A 19,645-nucleotide genomic window follows, 5' to 3' on the forward strand; every position below is an offset into this window, starting at 1 on the left:
TGTGGTTGAAATAAAAAAATTTGAAAGCTAAAGATCTTGAGCTAGAACAAAATAGTACAATGTGATACAGAAAAATATTTCATATGCTTCTGTTACACAGCACATTTGTTTTAAAATAATGTGGACTATGAAGCGTAGAGTAGAGGGAAAGAGGTTCATTAACTAACTGAATGAGGAGTCGGTGTGTAAGAAGAGAGGGAAACAAAAACAATAAAGTCCCGAATTAAGAAAACAAAGAAAATATTTATAATGGCACATCTATTTAAAACATCAAAAGATATGCTTTTCAAAATATATCTAACCCTAATATATTAATTAATAGCAGAGGTTTTCAGGTATGGTCAGAATTGGGAATTATGAAAGGAGTACCTAGGCCAGGCACTGTGGCCCACACCTGTAATCCCACCCTTTTGGGAGGCCAAGGCAGGTGGATCACTTGAGGCCAAGAGTTGGAGACCAGCCTGGCAAAACCCTGACTCTACTAAAAATATAAAAATTAGCTGGGCGTGGTGGCAGGAGCCTGTAGTCCCAGCTACTTCAGAGGCTGAAGCATGAGAGTCGCTTGAACCTGGGAGGTGGAGGTTGCAGCGAGTCCATATTGCACCACTGCACTCCAGCCTGGGTGACAGAGCAAGACTCTGTCTCAAACAAAGAAAAGTATCTTACATCACATGTATGTACATCACACAGACACGAATAAATACACGCAAACACACGTATCCTAACCAAAACAGAAGCATAAAATTTTACATATGATACCCTTCTTCTTCTTTTTTTTTTTTGGCACTTGGCCATTTATTGACCTTAATATTTATCAGTCTTTCTGTGCATATAAAACCTGCTAATAGAAAAGTCAGGAATCCCTCTCTGCTTACTCTTAAGTTGTGTACATCTTGCATGTTATTATGCAGTTGGTTATTTCATACTCTTTCAAAAATTGAGGATGTACTTTGGTCATAGAAGAAACTTTCAAGTATCTCTGAGATTGGGAGTTTCAGGTTCTTGCACTGTACCTTGCATTTTATTCCCTATTATCCACTTCTGTTCTCCTATTGACTCTGTAACATCTGGAACCCTCTACCATCAAATATCTTTGATTCACTGTGTTCCCTTTGTGTGCTTCCCTCTAAGCTCTTTTGTTATACGGATAGTGCTCACATCATGCTCATTATGGATCCAGAGACCAAATACATATATTCATAAGGTGGACATTCCTCTAGGTAAAATGAAGTAAGTCCTAGCAAAATAAAAGCACAGAAATTCCTGCAAAGACAAGCTTGGTCTTGTCTAACTATATTAGAAAAACATAACAATGTTAGAAGGATCACTGTCAGTGGAAGCTGAAATAGAAATCTGAATGACTGCCACTCCCTCTATCCTATATTTCAATTTCAACAGAAACAAAATTTCATCTGTTCCTGACAATGCTGGAGCAGCACAGAAGAGGAAAGAGTGATGGGTGGGGGCACACACACGTTCCAGATAAAGGCTGCGCTATGCACTGTTCACGTTTAGAGTCCAGGCTCTTATTAGAAAGTTCATGGAGCAGGTATTTGGAGACTTGAATCCCATCCACAGGCACTAATTCACTCATTTTTTTTTTTTATATTTCCTCATGCCTCCTTTTAAAATATTTATTATCTTCCCCTCCCATCTCACTAAATATTTCTACACTTCATTTTTTAAGTTATACTTTTACTTAAGTTGGTTTCTCAGAGTTTCTCTATTTTATCTCCTCTTTCTCTCATATTTGTTCTCTAATGATTCCCCTTGCTTTTCTCTTATCTCTTCAATTTTTTCTCCTTTGTTGCTTTTACTTCTCAATGTTCTTGCAGTTTCCAATATTTTTCCACTCTCTCTTCTTGTCTTCTCTATTCATTTCTCCTCTATTAGATCTCATGTTTGCCTTCCCATTAATTCTGAGAAGCATCACTATTGTTTTCTTTTGAAACAATAGTAAGGACAGCACATGAACTTTCTTCACTCCAATTTTTGTAAGGGTTAAAAATATCTAACCCATCTTTCAGTACTAAATTACTTTCCTTGAATAGTATCCTACTTAAAATATACTGTGTAAATACTTTTAAATTATTTCCCATTACCTTAAATATTTTGTCTGTTTATAACTGATCTTAATAAAAGTGGCACTATTCACCTTTATGCTTGAAAGAAATTTCTCATTAATCCACCCTACCAGCAAAAACACATTTTAGAAATGTTCCCAAAATAAGAATAAGAATGTGATGTCTATTAATATGTGCTATCTAGTTTGTAACCCATAACCTATATAATCACTAATTTTTTGTGTGTTCTGAGAGATGTGGATAAAGTTAGAGTATCATCAAATCATTAACTGATACCAATGTTTATAATGCCATGATTTCTAGGCAAAGTAGTGGATGTCATTTAAAAAGCCCTCGTTTGGGCATCTATCTGGGTTTAAGTTCTTCATTGTGCAATTTTTTTAACCGTGAGATCTTGGGAAGGTCATCTTCCTTAGCCTGAGTTATTTTATCTCACTGTGTTGATTTATGAATATAATATGAGAATGATAGCAATAAGTAGCATATTGAAGTCTGACCAAACCAAAACTAAACAAGGAAAAAATATAGATATTAATTTAAGAGGGGCTTCAGTTTCTAAGAAGTAAATATATAATATAGATCCTCTGTCCCTGCCTTTGAAATGAGTCGCTGGGGTAAAGGTAGCTATGTTAATGTAAGAAATTACTAGAAAAGAATTTATGAAGGCTTCATTTCACCCAGCTGTCAAAGCCCCAGATTGGTATATGGTAAGACTCTTTGTAAAAGAACCTCTCATCCCAGCAGGTGTGGGAACTAGACAGAGCTAGTCTCCTGCAAAATCGTGAAGTTGGTGAAGATTTCTTCTGCAGTCTAGCATTTCTGCATTGGATATGACTTCTGTTCCCTCACGTCTTTCAGTTAATAGCTATAGGTTTAGGACCAAGTATAAACATTCCCAAGGCAATGTTAATAAAGGCTTTATATATTCCCAATAAATTAATTCTAAATATTAGGAGAAACTGGGGCTATATTATTAAGACCAGGTAAAAGGTGCTACTGTATTACTGAATTCAGATTAAACATATTAATCTATTTCTAGTTTGAAACCAATAACCTATATAATCACTATAATTCTGATCTTTGCATTTCAAGGCAGCAGATGTCCCACCTGAGGTGTTACAATATGTTTCCATTTCTTCCTTATGTTCCTTATAAATATGGAGAATGGCAAAAACATTTACCTCTCTAGTAATCTAATGCTCCTGTCAAACAGCAGATATCACCTCCTTCTAATAGAAGGAACAATAACTAATTTTTCCTGACTTCATTCTTAAATATCTCTTCTCACAGAGGAATCTCTTATGCAACCAATTTGTGATGCAATGGAGAATGTACTTTGGGAATTTGAAGGCTAACAAAGCTGCAAACACTTTCAAAGGGAATTGTTAAAATGCCAACAAAATATAGTCAAAGAATGAGACTAGAAACATGTTATATATAAATAGTGAAGTATATATGATTTAAAAGTCACTATGTCACTTCTAAGTTTTAAAATCAACATTCTATCAGTGACACATATTACAGAATAGCCAGCATGTTTATTAGGTCCATGTGGGCAGAAAGCCAAAAGAGGTTATTTTATTTCTTACGTTACTATTTTTTTTTAAAAAGCGTATAATAGGAAATCATTGATAGATCAAGAAAAGAAGTAATGTGGTCAGGTAGGTAGTATGTTAAATTCAACATATTTCTGATGACAAAGAAATAGGCAAAGAAAAATACATGATGTTCACAAAGACTCTTTGGCATAATCCTTCTTGGAGACGAGAACTGCATATTGAAGGACTAATTCCTCACAAAGAGATGTATTCTTAAATACACCCTATTGTGGTCTTGGCCTTTGTTGTTTTCATTTTAGGAATAAGTGTCTCCCATGTTCCACTGAAGCAAAGACAACTATTTTTTTAAGTAAATATTACTAGACAGAAGAAAAGTAATTAAGAATCACATAGTAGAACACAATTAAATTTCAGTAGATTTATTTTTATTTTAAAAAGATTTTTTATTTAAAAAATTAAAATACTAAACAGTTTTTCAAGAAATATAACGCATAATCAAAAATATTTTGTTCTAATTTATGTCCAATTCAGAAAATAATAAGTGGGAAAAATGGAACATGGGGAAAAGAGAAAAAGGGAGAAAGAGATACACAAAATCATAAAGGTAAAAAAAACGGGGGGGAGAAATGCAAGAACAGGAACAAATGCAAAGACAGTAATGGAATAATAGGAAAGAAAAAGACAGGCACAAAAATGCATATTTTGTAAAACTATATACACCAAATAAACTAAAAAGTGCAGTGTTTACTTTCTTAAAAGAAACAGAAAAGAAGTGATATAAGTAAAGAAACACATTCCCATTTTTGAGTATATTACCGTCTTTCTTGCTACCAAAGATTTTTTAAAATATGATTTTTTCATAATTGTAGACATAATTAGGGACTTTGCTTCCTAATGTTTTCCACAATACTTAAAGTGAAGATAGTCTAATGATCTAAATTAATCCTTAGAATGAAGGCTTGTTATTCCTGCTAGGAAAGATTTGTCTCCCTAGACTATCTTAGAAACTAAAACCATGTACCAGGCTGTATCGTAGTGTCTGCAATGCAGCACCGAACAAGACAGAAAATATCCCTGTTCCTGGGGATTTTACATCCTAAAGCATGGAAACAGACAACAAACAAACCTACCAGAGAGAAAACAACTGATTTTAATGAGCACTATGATAAAAATATAAGAGATAGCGGAAGAGACTACTATTCCAAGTGAGCTGGCCAGGGAGGGCCTTTCTGACAAGGTGGCAACATTTCAACTAAGATCTGAATGACAGAACTACACCGTCTCTGGGAAGATCTGAAGATAGACTTGTTGAAAGCTCATTAAGGGAGAGACTGGTGCATTGAGAAGCAGAAAGGAGGCTAGTGTGGCAAGACAGTAGTGAGCAAATGGAAAAAATTGTAAGGGAAGATAGAGAGGTAGAGCCGATATAGGCCAAATGGCAATCGGTCAACATACTATATGTGAGATGTAACAGGCAGAGGAGTGTTCCTACCTGATTTACATGTTTAAAATGTTGTGCCAGGTACTAAGTGAAAAACGGGCTATAAAATGCAAGAAGTGGAGGCAAGAGGAACAGTAGGGAGCATTTGAAGAACTATTAATATAAATAAGAGATGTTGGTAGGTTAGGATAAGAGGTAAAAAAGAAGAGAGAAGAATTTATACCAAAGATAAACTTTGGAGAGATAATCAATGGGACTTATTGAAGGACTGCATATGAGAGGTATGGAAGCAAGAATAACTCAGAATTTTTAATGGCATTACCATAAGGTTGGAAATTAGGCAGTGTACTTTAAATATACTTGACTTTAAAAATGTATTTAATTTTTGAATAGGTAATATATTTACATTTTTAAATAAAAAATAATTCATACAGTGAGAAATTTCCTTCTTATATCTGTCCCCTATATGTCCATTTCACCCCATACCTCAAAATTGGAAGCTAATATTAATTTTTGTATCCTTCAAGAAATTTATCTGTATTTACAAGCAAGCATGAAAATAAATTCTTGGTTGTATTTCTTAGAATACAATGTATATACATTAAAATACACATATTTAAGTGTTCAACGTAGTAACTTCTGTTAAATATATGCACTTTAGAAACTAGTATTCCAAACAAGATAAAGAATATTTCCGTCACTCCAGAAAGGTTTCTTGTGATCTTTGCCATCCACCCCCCCCATCTATCATCAGAATGAGCTTTCATCTTTTAATTCCTAATAGCATAAATTAGTTTTGCCTTTTCTTGGATTTTATAAAAACAGAAGCATATGACGTGTTATTTTGTATCTGGCTTTTAAACTCAGCATTATCATTTAGAGATTCATGTGTACTGTTGCATTTTCTGTAGTTGTTTCTTTTTACTGCGGACTAATGTTTCATTATATGCTTAACCCTAAGTTTGTTTATTATCATTTTATTCTTTTATGGACATTTGGGTTGTTTCAAATCTTAGGCCACGAATAAAGTTTTCATTAGCATGCGAATTTAAATCATTTCATAGACATGTCTTGGCTAAACACGAATGGGATTATCAGGTCATAAGGTAGCTGTTTGTTTACATCTACCTGAAATTACCTGAAGTTTCTATTAAGTTTTTCAGAGTGGTTAGCCATTGTAAATTCCCAACATCAATGTATGAGAGTTCAAGTTACTCCAACAATTAATTCACCAACATTTGGTGTTGTGTTTTACTTATGCCATTATATTTTCTGCATTTCTAATGCTTTGATGTCTTGTGCCTTCCTAACACTGAAGGAACTATCCCTCTTATGGCTAGCCAATTCCTAGAGATGGTAAAAGCCTCACTTGCAACCAATCTAGAACCCATACTCCAGCCACTTCTTTTATCAGGCACCTATAGCGCTATTACACTCCAGGCCACTATTTGCCTTCCCTAATCACCCCAGGGCCAAGTGCCAGACACTTAGAGACAGCCCCTATCCTCCAGAGCCCACTGGAATTATTCAATCTAGCCAATCCTAAACCTGCTTATCCTGCCCCATCCATTTATTTCCACAGAAACCATGATAAAGGCTCTTACCCACATTTTTCTCATTTCCCCACTCACCTAACCAACCTCTTATTTCTAGGGATTTGTGAGTCTAAAAACTTCTTCCTTCATGACAGTCATTTCCATGACAGTGTGTCTTACCATTCCTGATTAAAATAAATACCGGGCACCTTTAAAACAGAGCAGCAGACAATAACTACATCTTGATGGCAGCTACATTGTTTTTGTCAGTAGTTGCCACAGGCTCCCAACATAAAATTGTGGAGCTCGGAAAGCTGAGTCCTCCCAGCGCTGCTGCATAGTCTAGAGTGTCAAGTGCCTGGGACTGAGCACCTAGAGGCACTCAATATATTTCTCCATGTTGGTAGAGCATCCGGAGTCCAGGAGAGAGCACGTGAGGGTGAGGATGTATTGGTAATTGGCTATATCAGTTTCTAGAAAGATTCGTCCGAAGGGGATGAGAACTGACTGCCTTCCTAGTGCCATGGATGAATCTGGCCCACTGACCAGGCAGCACTAACAAGCAATGGGGAAACTGAGTCATTTTTATGGACGTGTCTAGTCTCCAATATGTTATATGTTCCTGGGGCACTTGATAAACCCCTTCCTCTTTTACTTCTCTGCTATTTTGTCCTGTTCCTCAGAGTAGTGGGAGAGCGCTCTGCCTGAACACTTGATCGTGTGTTGTGGACCATTCCCTGCTGAGTAATCACGTGCATCTTTTCGTGAACTTGCTGATCACTTCTGTATCTTCTTTTCTGGAGTGTCTGTTCAAATTTTTTGCTGATTTTTCTTTACTTGAAGACAGAAACAGGGAGATTAAGAGAGACCAAATTTTCCTCCCAGTGTATGATTTCCTTAATAATTTGACGATACTGTATCTTGAGGAGCAGTAATTTTTAATTTTTCGAGGTTCATTTGATCACTTTTTATTATTACAGCTGCTTTTGTGCTGCTTAAGAAATCATTGCTTATTCCAATTGTGTAAGCAAATATATTATTCTGTGTTTTCTTCTAGATACTTTATATTTCCAGTTACTACATTTAGGATTATAATCCAGCTCTGAAGATGCTTTTATTTGATTACATTTTCACTGAGATAAAAACTCCTTTCTCTTGTCATAATATAACTCTTCACTGGTTTACTTCTTTGTTGTTAAAGAAAAGAGATCAGCCAGGTCCCGTGGCTCATGCCTGTCCCAGCACTTTGGGAGGCCGAGGCAGGTGGATCATTTGAGGCCAGGAGTTCAAGACCATCCTGGCCAACATAGCGAAACCCCTTCTCTACTAAATATACAAAAATTACTCAAGCATGGTGGCATGGACCTGTAATCCCAGCTACTCAGGAAGCTGAAGCAGGAGAACTGCTTGAACCCGGGAGGCGAAGGCTTTAGTGAACCGAGATCGAGCCACTGCCCTGGAGCCTGGTATACAGAGTGAGACTCTGCTTTAAAAAAAAAAAAAAAAAAGAAAAGGAAAAAAAAAGGAAAGGAAGGAAGGAAACCAGTGAGATATTATCCTGACTGCCTTTCCCTTGAAGACGATCTCTGTTTTCAACGTCTGCTTAGTTGTCTTTATAGTTTAATAAGCCTAATACTAGATTAAATACAGTAGCCCCCTCTTACCCACAGTGTTGCTTTCTGTAGTTTCTGTTGTCCATGGTCAACTTCAGTCCAAAGAATGTTAAATGGAACATTCCAGCAGCAAACAATTCATAAGCTTTAAATTATGCCTCATTCTAAGTAGCATGATGAAATCTCAAGCTGTCCTTCTTTTTGTGTTTTTTCTGTTTTTTTTGGTTTTGTTTTGTATTATTTTTTGTTTTTTTCTTGTCGCAGAGTCTGGTTTTGTTGCTTAGGCTGACACACAGTGCACTGTTGGGATCATAACTCACTGCAGCCTCAAATTCCCAGGCTCCATTGATCTTTCACCTCAGCCTCCAGAGTAGCTGGGACTACAATTAGGCATCACCACCCCAGCTAATTTTTTTCATTTTTTAGAGACTGGGTTTCGCCATGTTGTTCAGTTGCTCTCAAACTCCTGGGTTCAAGCTATCTGCCCGCCTTGGCCTCCCAAAGTGTTGGGATTACAGGTATGAGTCACCACACCTGCCCCCTAAATGTGTATTTTAAAACATTTATTCTATTAATATTTTGGTGGGATTCCTGATTATGAAGTTTGGTGTCTTTTATTAGGTTTGGAAAAATGTCAGCAATATTTCTTCAATGTAGCCTCCACTACATTTTATCCACCATTTCCTTTGAATTTGATGAGATATAGATTGTTTTGTTCTATTTTCAATGTCTCTTAGTCTCTTCATACCAGTATGTCTCTTCCCTGCATAATTCAGTTCCTTAGCTGTATATGCTAAGTTACTGATTCTAATTTACAACTAAATACTTTTGAATTCTTAATCTGAATCTGAATTTCTCTTTTTAAGATTTTCTGTTTTTACAGCGTCTTTATCCTTCTTCATATTTTCCTTTTTTTTTTTGTTTTTTCAAACATACCAAATCTACTTAATTTACATTCTAAATCTCTTTCGTGGTTTTGGTCTTTCTCTGTGTTGTTGTTCTGATTCTCCCTCACAGAGCCTTGCTTTATTGCATATTCACTCATGTCTGACTGTAAGCTCTTACTTTTTTTTTGAGACAGTCTCGCTGTCGCCCAGGCTGGAGGGCAGTGGCGCGATCTCGGCTCACTCCAACCTCCGCCGCCCGGGTTCATGCCCTTCTCCTGCCTCAACCTCCCGAGTAGCTGGGACTACAGGCGCCTGCCACCACTCCCGGCTAATTTTTTGTATTTTTTAGTGGAGATGGGGTTTCACCGTGTTAGCCAGGATGGTCTCTATCTCCTGACTTCGTGATCCGCCGGCCTCGGCCTCCCAAAGTGCTGGGATTACAGGCGTGAGCCACTGCGCCCGGCCAGCTCTTACTTCTTGAAAGTCTATCTACAGACTATTTTGAGTCCTGGAATAAACATAAGAACCTCCCGAAAATATTGGTGTTTCCTTCTGTAAAGAGGCATTACAAGTCTGGAACCAGAAACTTTGAACAAAATTATTAGCATGCAGTGAACAAAATTATCAGCTTGCAAAGAATTTCAAACTCAAAAAATATGTGATCCCACTTGTGTTTCATTAATTTTTCTTTTATCTTTTTTGCATTTTTGAGGTGGTGGGATTTTTTAAAAAGTTATTTTATACTACCCTAAGAATATATCCTTTGGGACCTTAGGTAGTTTGGGAATATATTGGGTGAATATACCATGGTGTGAATCCTGGGCTCCGTCTGCTATCCATCTGCAGCCCCACAACCAGTCTTGAAAACAGAATGTATGTCTTCACAGTAAAAGCTGATTTCTGTTCATTTATTTCTCTGGCTTCCAAATTTTATATTTTTAAAGATGTTTATCCAAATCGTGTATTTTTTTCTTCTTTTTTTAGTGAGAGATCCACAGGATGGAAATGGAGTACAGCTCTATGGTTTCTGCATTTGTTACAGCAGATAGCATTTTGTATAGTTCTACCTTGCTTACCTTAGTTTTAGTCTTAGGTTTATAGTTTAATAAGCCTAATATTAGATTAAATACAGTAGCCCCCTCTTACCCACAGTGTTGCTTTCTGTAGTTTCTGTTGTCCATGGTCACCTTCAGTCCAAAAAATGTTAAATGGAACATTCCAGCAGCAAACAATTGGTAAGTTTTAAATTATGACCCATTCTAAGTAGCATGATGAAATCTCAAGCTGTCCTTCTCTATCCTTCCAGAGACATGAGTCATCCCTTTGTCCAGTGTATCCATGTTATACATGCCACCTGCACGTTATCACTTAGTAGCCACCTTGGTTATCAGTTAGACACAGCATCACAGTGCTTGTGTTCAAGTAATCCTTATTCTATTTAATAATGGCCCCAAAGTGCAAGAGTAGTAATGTTGGCATATTGTTATAATTGTTCTATTCTATTATTGGTTGTTATAAATCTGTTACTGTGCCTAATTTATAAATTAAACTTTATCATAGGCATATATGTATAAGAAAAACATGGTATATATAGGGTTTGGTACTATCCATGGTTTCAGGCATCCACAGGTGTCTTGGAACATATCTCCTACGGATAAAAGAGGACTACTGTATATATATATATATGTGTGTGTGTGTCAGAAACCCAGCCTTTTGTCCTAGTCACAAGTTTGACTGTAATTTGTTCTCTGATAATTTCATCAAAGAGGTCTTAAAAACAATATTCACAGATTTTTGTTGCATATTTAAAACTTTGTGGCCTTTTTATTTAAATGCCAGTTTTGTGGGATATAAAATCTGAGGTTTATACTTATTTATGTAAGCATGTTGTAGCTTGTCTTCACCTGGACCTCTATTTAATGGTAATTATATTTTGGAACAATGCACGATAGGCCAACTGGTATGCTTCCAATGGAGTTGAAGGGGTGAGACTTTATAAACCTTATTAAAGAAAATCCCTGAGAAAAGAGATTGCCAGTGATACTTGTTTTGTTCTTTATATATTCGTATGTTTTTAACTTTTAATGAATATATATTATTTTAGTAATTAAAAAAACAGAAGAACTTTAATTTTGTTTGAGCAATAAAGCTCTCTTTTAACCAGATGTAATAATAAAATTCTGGTTAATATTGAGATTAGCAAAAAGCCAGAAGATGAATGGGACTTGGGTTCTAAAGTCTCACACAAGTCAGTGTATAATTGAAAGTATAATCACAATACTGAGCTAAAGATAATATACTCAATCGAGATATTGCTGATTTTAAACATAGTAGCTCAGCAGCAGTTTTGAAAGAAAGAGGAGTAGGAGAGACAGAAAGAAAAAAAAGAGATTAAAAGACATTTAAAAGTAACTGAAAGAAGATATAGGAGTCCTGAGGCATACTTTGTATTTGACTGCTGAGGATACTGACCTATTTGGAAACAACATTCAATGAGGCAAGATTGCATATGAGGTTAACACCTATTTCTTCTACACTAACCTGCCTTATCCCTGCCCATTATTTAAGTTAGAGTTTCTCAACCTGATGGAGTTCTTTATTCTTGGCACTATTGACATTTTGGGCCAGATAATCCATGTGGGAGTCAGGGGCTGGGGGCTGTCCTGTGCATTGTAAGATGTCTAAACAGTACAAGATGCCAATATGTCCTCAGTTGTGACCACCAAAAATGTCTCTGGGCACTTCCAAATGTCCTCCAAGGGGTGAAATTGCTCTCAGTCCTTATTCCAATTATGGCCTCCATGAATCAGGCTCAGTTATTACTTACTAGAGTTTGCCAAAAGTTCCCCTTTTCTTCATTGATATTAGTTTCTAATTTCAGATAATATTCTTAAGTAAGCAATTAGTTATCACACTATTTTTATGCCTTTTTCCTTTGTATTACTAGCTTCAGTATTTTCAGTAAATATCTTTCTATATAGTACAGTGTGCTGGTGTTTGAAGAGATGTCAAATCAGTGGTCCCTTTCCCAAGAACATCAGCCCTAGTTTGATGAAAGATAAGTGACAAAATGAATAGAAGTCTGGCTAGACCAAATATAGAGAAATGACAGTAAGATGATAAAAGATTTAGAAATGTAACTCATCATTTTATCATATTATATATATATATCTTTTGTACTTTATATTTTTTCATGCTGTGTTACCAAATGTTAGAGAAGTCTACTGCTTTATTCACTTCCAGGTGATGAGAAGTCAACTCAAAAATCAGGACTCATAACGTCAATCCGTGCCTTTGGGTTCCTAGAAGAGAAGCAACATAGCATTGAAGATCGAAGAAGGTCACCATAAGGAAAAATTCCCAAAGCAAAAAACAAGCTTTGTGTACCACCATTCCATCCTGTGCATCTGAGATACACTGGGTCTGGCACAAATTACCTCCTCAATTAATAAATAATATCTCTGTAAATAAATAGTAACTCTAGGAATAGTTATACCATTTGTTTCTATATATTCATTCCCAATGTTGACAAGGATCTAATTCACTTAAAATTTAGTCTGTATTACATTATCAAATTTAAAAAAGAAGACTAAAGCTTAATACACCCAATGCATTCTTGCCCTTCAATGAAAAGATTCCCTAGTTTTGAAATTAAAAACTAATAAATTTAAGTAAAAAACATAACCTATAAAATCAAATGTTCTAATCTACCTCTTACATTCTGAAGCTTGGAGAGTGAGTTTTTAGTGCTTGAGAGTAGGAAATCAGTCCCTAATAATTCTCTAAGGGATCATGGGAACCAATACGTCTAGGTCTCTCAATGGGAAAGAACTCTGAATTAAGCACTAACAAAAACAGCACCCTACCAATCTAAGTTTAACATGAGAGGCAGAATTAGCAATTACGTAAAACATACAAAAGTGGCAAAGGAGATGACAGTTTAGAAAAATATTACACGGCTAGATGTATACCAATCCCAGTCAACCTAGAAGCTTTCTCCCCAAGGCTGCTTTCACTCTGAAGGATGTAAGTAGGGACTGGCTATAAAAATTGCTAGTTGCCCGGAGCCTTCATCTGGAATGACATGAATCTCGTGTATCAGCCAAATTATACTCTGCTTTGAATTCATAAAAATTGTTTTCATAATGTGATAAAATTTTGAGTTCTGTCTCCAAACTGTTGAAGACACACCACCTGAAATATAAACTGAAATACCTTATAAAGGTATTTCAGTTTATAAGTTGATGGAAAACCCTCGTTTTCCATCAACTCTGGAAATAAGAGGAGATAAAGGACAAATAATCTGTTTTTCCAGACCCAGCAAGATGTTTACCAGATACCATTCCACTGAGCCAACACTGAAAGATGACAACAATATTTATTTGCTAACTTGAAGCTAGCTGCATCCATATGCTTGCCATTTACTTCATATTTGTAATGGACATGTCTCCATGTCTTATTTATTTTTCTCAACATGTTCCCGTCAAAGCCAGAGCTTCTGCAGAGTACTCGATAAAACAATTAGTTAAAATGTACTTTAGCAGATTATTATTATATCTCAAATTCTAATAATGATCTGTCGGGAATTTCAGGGTAGGTGTGAGTAAATTTATTTTCATCTTAATGCCACTATTTTTTCAATATAAAGAGGAATGAATAGAGAAAAATTATAGTAAAATTTTAATAACACAAATGAAAGGAGGAAGTCAATGCAGCATTATTACTGCAAATACTTCCTGCTTTAGGACAATGATCCTCAGGGGGACTATAAAATGTATAATTTATCTTTCACTTCTCTTTACACAAAATATATTTGGTGACCAACTTCCTCACGGCTGCGTTTACTTCCTTGTTTCTCAATGTGTAAATAATGGGATTAAGTAAAGGGAATATTAAAGTATTGAACACAGACACCACTTTATCTAGGGAAAATGAGTCAAATGGGCGAGCATAAATGTAGATGGATGGCCCAAACATTAGCACCACAATGGTAATGTGGGAATAGCAGGTGGACATGGCCCTGTTGGTATTCTCACCTGAGCCTGAATGTTTCTTGAGCAAGGTCAGAAGGAAGGCATAGGACATTAACAGAGCAATGAAACACACCACAGAGATCAGACCACTACTACAGATCATCACTAACTCCTCTGGGAAGGTGTTGGCACAGGCAATCCAGACAACCTGTGTGATGTCACAGAAGTAACTGTCTAACTCATTGGGCCCACAGAAAGGAAGTCGAACAATGAGAGCCACCTGTATTATAGAATGAATGAAGCTCCCCCTCCAGGAGAGAGCCACCAGGATACAGCAGAGATGTTGATTCATGATGGTAGCATAGTGGAGGGGTCGGCAGATAGCAGCATAGCGGTCAAAGGCCATCGCTGTGAGCAAGAACATCTCCGAAGCCCCAGCAAAGTGTAAGAAGAAGAGCTGTGCAATGCATCCATCAAAGGAAATTGTCTTCCTCTCCACAAAGAAGTCTATGAGCATTTCAGGGGCTGTAATGGAAGAGTACCAAATATCAAGGAAGGCCAGATTAGCCAACAGGAAATACATAGGAGAAGTCAGATGAGGGTCTAGCCTGATGGTGCAAATGATAAGGATATTTCCTGGTAGGATGAACAAATAGAAGGATAGAAATATAACAAATAGGACTAGTTGGACCTCTCGAGTCTGGGATAGGCCAGTGAGAACAAATTCTGTCACCTTGGTGTAATTTGCAGTTTCCATTTCTTCAATTTACTCTTTTCATAATATAGCTATGAAAATTAAAGAAACTATAATTAGTCGGCATAGCATTTACCTAGAGTTATATCACTGCTTTCAAAATTGTCATACGTTCCCTGTCACTAACAGATTACACGAGGATACATTTGGTTGCCCATTTTATATTTGATAAACCAAGAGGGAGAGAGTATGTGATGAACTTATAAATTGGAATCATTAAAACTATATGAAGTGTGGCATATATTTGAAACTCAAATCTCAGCTTGTTAATGTTAAAAATCTTACTTTTTCTGAAATTTGGCAATGCACTACTTCTTCCCCCAAACATCTACATTAGTAAGCAATATGTGAAGCTACTTCTGAGTGTAGCCGAATTTTAGACTGGCAATCAGAGATGTGGCCTCTTTTTTCTAGATCTTTTTTTTTTTTGTTGCAAAATCTTGCCAACCTGGAAACTTAGGCTTGCATTCTAATAGCACACATACAGATCTAGTAGTACTTTAGTTGTGATACAGAAAAGAGATCCCAAGGCTTCATAAGTAGTGAATGGACATATTTTTCCATAACTGTAACCAAAACCTGTACAGCTTAATCCTTGGTAACAGGTAACCAGCCACAACATACAGCTATGCAAGGCCCTATATAAACAATTCTTCTAGCTGTGACCAGATTCATCAATACCTGATACTACATTGAGTATAAAATTTGCTCACCACTGCAGGAACGTAAGTAGGTGTACTGATCTGAGAAATGAGTATGCTTGCTACCCAATTTGATTCTGAGCTGATCTGCTCTGCTGTTTCAAGGTGACAATGGGAATAATATTATTTTTAAAATTTTGCTTACTGCCCTGTATTGAATCTGACACCACTAAGTAGCACAAAACTTGTCAAATAAAAATGAAATAACAGTTCCCATTACCAAATATGCTTTTCTTTAAGTAAGGTTAAAAACTGCCACACCAAAGTAAGTTTTGTTGTAACCAACAGCAAATACAAGAGAGTTGTTTCTTTTCTGTTGATGTGATATTTTATGATATTGCCTCTCCTATTACTTAAAAAAATTAAATATGAAAAGGAATTTTTAAAAAGTTAAGGTTCTGTAAAACCAAATAGATGTGGCTGTGTCCAAACACTTATGGGCACTATGTATACTACCGAGAAAAGAAATTAAATGCGCCATTTTTGGAACCTACTGACTCAATTTATACATAATTTTAACAAACATAGATAAATGACTTTCAGTATCTTATAGAAGCATTGTATTTTGAAAAAGGGATGGCTTACTACAAGCAGACACACACACATAAAACCAGTGTTTTCCAGGAATCTGGTAGCAAGCGGAAGAAAGGTAAAAATACTCAGAAATTGAATAGTGTGGGACTATTTAGAAAAGGGATCAATTTCCCCATGTCCATAAATTGCCCAGTGTGGACCTCAGTGAGTTAATGAAGCATATTTAATAAGATTGAAAAATTTAAAATTTGGTTTAGGAAGATTTTAATCAAAAGAAAGATAATAAGGTTATCCAGAATGACATATTTCCTAAGATTCCAAGAAACAATGATCTTATTATACTTACCTGGAGGAGGCAGCTCATAGCCCCCATAACTAATAACACAATAGGTATAGCTTATAATTATATACTTGTTATTAGTTATGAGGGCTATGAGCTAGTTATATACTAACTCATTTACATTCACTGATAAGTCAACTATGAGGTTCCAACAATCAAATAAATTTCTAACAAAAGCATCTGAAATATTATGATTACTCAGCTCATTTACATATTTTGCTATTATGCTATGTAGTTTTTGACCAGATGGAAGCGATTATTTGTTCCTAAGTAAATAATTGTCCCTTTATTATTGAAAGGAGATGAATATTTTAAAGCAGTAAATACCATTACAAGACCATATTTTTTTTTATTATTATGGGGACATGATGCAATGATTCTGAGTGTCGTCACACAAATCACCCCTTCTTCCTCTGCTCTACTCCATACCCATTCCACCAAAACAGAAGTAGAAAATGGCACTAATCTAGAAAGAATTTAGGTGAATGAGTGTTGATGTCTTGAAAAGACAGACATACATCAGGTATTAGGGAATAGAAAGGGTGATTTTACCAGAAAAAAGTGTCAAAGAGATTTTCTTTTGTACCTCAATGTTCAAGATATGACATAAAATTAGAAACTAATGATGTATATACTTTGCATTAAGAACCAAAATCAACCACATTTATTCCTTAGGACAAAAATACAAAGGATTCATCCCTCCACACTCCTTGACGAGTGTTTCTGTCCTCTACCCTTCACAAGTGTCAAGTGGAAAAGAAATATTTTGCTGGAGCATCTCAATCCAATAGTCAGGCAGCCAATCAAACCCCCTACTCCCAAAGCTAGTAATGTTCAGCCACTACTCATCTCACACACACACACACACACACACACACACACACACACACACGTCACTTCCTCAAGAACAAGCACCTAGTTTCCCTACATTAACATAACCATTACCTAAAATACCATAAATGATGCAAAAATTCTTATTCTGTCCAGCACTTGTCATTTAACGCATGTCAAAACAAAGCTATCTACATGTGATATTAAAAACTCTATTCCTATATAGCTTCTGTGTCACTTCTGTAAACTATTCGTTTATCCTGCAAACATTTAGAGAGTATCTACTATATGCTACCTGCTGAGACACAACAATGAACAAGGAATACTCAATATCTGCCTCATCAAACTTCCATTCTGAAAATATAGACAGACAATAAATAAGTAAACAAACAAATGAAAATAAAATAAAATATAAATAAGTAAAATAAAATAATTGCTACTAGTGCTAAAAGACAAGCAGGAAATAAAAAGAAGGCAATGGTAGAGTAAATGATGATGGGGGTGGTATGTGTTTGATGGAGTATTTTAGAAAAGGTTCTGAGTTGGTGACATTTTTCTAACTTTGAAAGTTTGAAGAAAAGCATTTTAGGAATAGAGAATAGTAAATGAAAAGGCCGTGTGTCATGAAAGACTTTCTAAGAATTGTAGAAGACCCACAACTGGTAGAAGCATAAGAACAAAATAAAGAGTTAGTCAAAGACCAAGTAATGTAGCCCACAATAATAAAATTGGATTTCCAATTTTCTTTCAATATGTTTTACAATAAAACTCGGGAGAATAGCTTAATACAATTTGCAATTTAGAAATATCACCCTGGCTGCTATGTGAATAAATCAGAGTAAGCAGAGTAAGACAACATTACAGGAATATATATATATATGGCTTAGCCTAACAACACAACAATAACTATTTGAAGAGAATAATAATTTGTTTAGAAAATATTTAGGGGATGCAACTCCAGGATTTATCAATGGATCATATGTTGCTATTGTCATACTACCAAAGGCAGCTGGAATTTGAACTCCACAATGGCAATTTAAAAATATTGTTTTCCTATCTTCTGTGTCTAAAATGAGGTTCATCCAGCCCATACCACGTCCTTAATAAAATTGGGCTAAATAAACTATACATATTTGGGTATGCACTGTAACACCCCAAGAAAAGCTGGGAATTGTGCCAAAAAAACCCAAAGCAAGCAATTATGTTTATGGGAAATTCTTGGGGGAGATAAGCCACTCATGAAGATTGACTTAGGGCATTTTTTTCTAAGGTTGCCATTGAGGAGGGGATGACTATTCCAAATCAGTCCTTACTCTTAGAGCAGTGGTTGGATACGTTGCTTAAGAAGATTTACTTCATCTTACATCCACCCATCTACTCCTCCTAAGCTTCTGCTCCTCTTTTAACAACATCTAGAAAATTCCCATTCTTAATCTACAGGGATGTAGTACCTAGAGGATGACTATGGAAATACCCAGGAGTACAGGTGCATTCCCTGTAGGTGAGTGAACTGTGAAATCTTCTCAAGAGAAGCAATGCTTTGGGGGAAAACAAGAATCTGCGTGATGTTGAGGTCGTGAGATCTTCCTCTATGACAGTTTCTTCATAGCAGAAGGAGGGATTTTAACTAGAATTTTAAGAAATGTTCTACCTCTAAAATCCTATGATCCCAATAAAGTAAAAGTAGATTGAGAGTAAAATTCTCAGAAAGGTAAATTAACAATGATTTGGGTAGCAATAGGGAGAAACAGTGATGTCATCACCATTGTGAATATATACAACACTTAGAAAGAATGCAGATTAATTTTCCTATTTTTAGGATATAGAGCTCACTTATTCTGTGGGATGGTGAGGAAGGAGTATACAGGAGCATCTTCACCATATAGATGGGTATAGATAGCCAAGGGACCTCGAGTGTCATAAATAAACCAGTAGCAGAAAATATCAAGATGTAGTTATTACATTGATTTTCTGTATGCATTGTTGCCCACAGTAAACTAGGCAAGAAGAAACCATTAGGATAAGAGAAGGGCAGATCTCAATATGAGACTTTTTTGAAGATGATTTGCTGCTTATTTCTTTTAATATACTTTAATATATTATATTTAATAATACACTTTGCTGTTATTAAAGTATATTAAAATTAATATATAGTAATATACATTAACATTAAAGTATATTAAAATATTTATTTTATATACAACTATTAATATATTCTTTTAATTTACTTGAATATATTAAAGTATATTAATATATTTTATATAATATAAATTATATATAAATATGTATATATACACATATTTATATATTATATATATATTTGCAGCTTATTTCTCTTTTAATATACTTAGATATGGGGTGTTAGTGCTATCAACTGAAGAATGATGAGGTTC

The 19,645-nt window shown here is 35.6% G+C and overlaps 1 protein-coding gene and 1 pseudogene across 8 annotated transcripts in view; both read right to left on the minus strand.

Annotated features, from left to right (window-relative positions):
* Positions 1 to 19,645, minus strand: part of LOC101152484 (olfactory receptor 4N2-like) — a 65,485-nt pseudogene that overhangs the window by 3,654 nt on the left and 42,186 nt on the right.
* The window catches only part of LOC101143448 (olfactory receptor 4M2), an 80,845-nt gene continuing 75,107 nt past the window's right edge, over positions 13,908 to 19,645 (minus strand). For all 8 annotated transcript variants that reach the window (XM_063698898.1, XM_063698901.1, XM_063698902.1 and 5 more), the window contains one exon: positions 13,908 to 14,878. In XM_063698898.1, coding sequence (XP_063554968.1) covers positions 13,908 to 14,849 — 942 coding nt within the window. In that variant the 5' untranslated portion in view covers positions 14,850 to 14,878. The remainder of the gene's footprint in view (positions 14,879 to 19,645) is intronic.

This window comes from Gorilla gorilla, chromosome 16, assembly GCF_029281585.2.
Source record: "Gorilla gorilla gorilla isolate KB3781 chromosome 16, NHGRI_mGorGor1-v2.1_pri, whole genome shotgun sequence".
In the NCBI taxonomy this organism is placed as follows: Eukaryota; Metazoa; Chordata; class Mammalia; order Primates; family Hominidae; genus Gorilla; species Gorilla gorilla.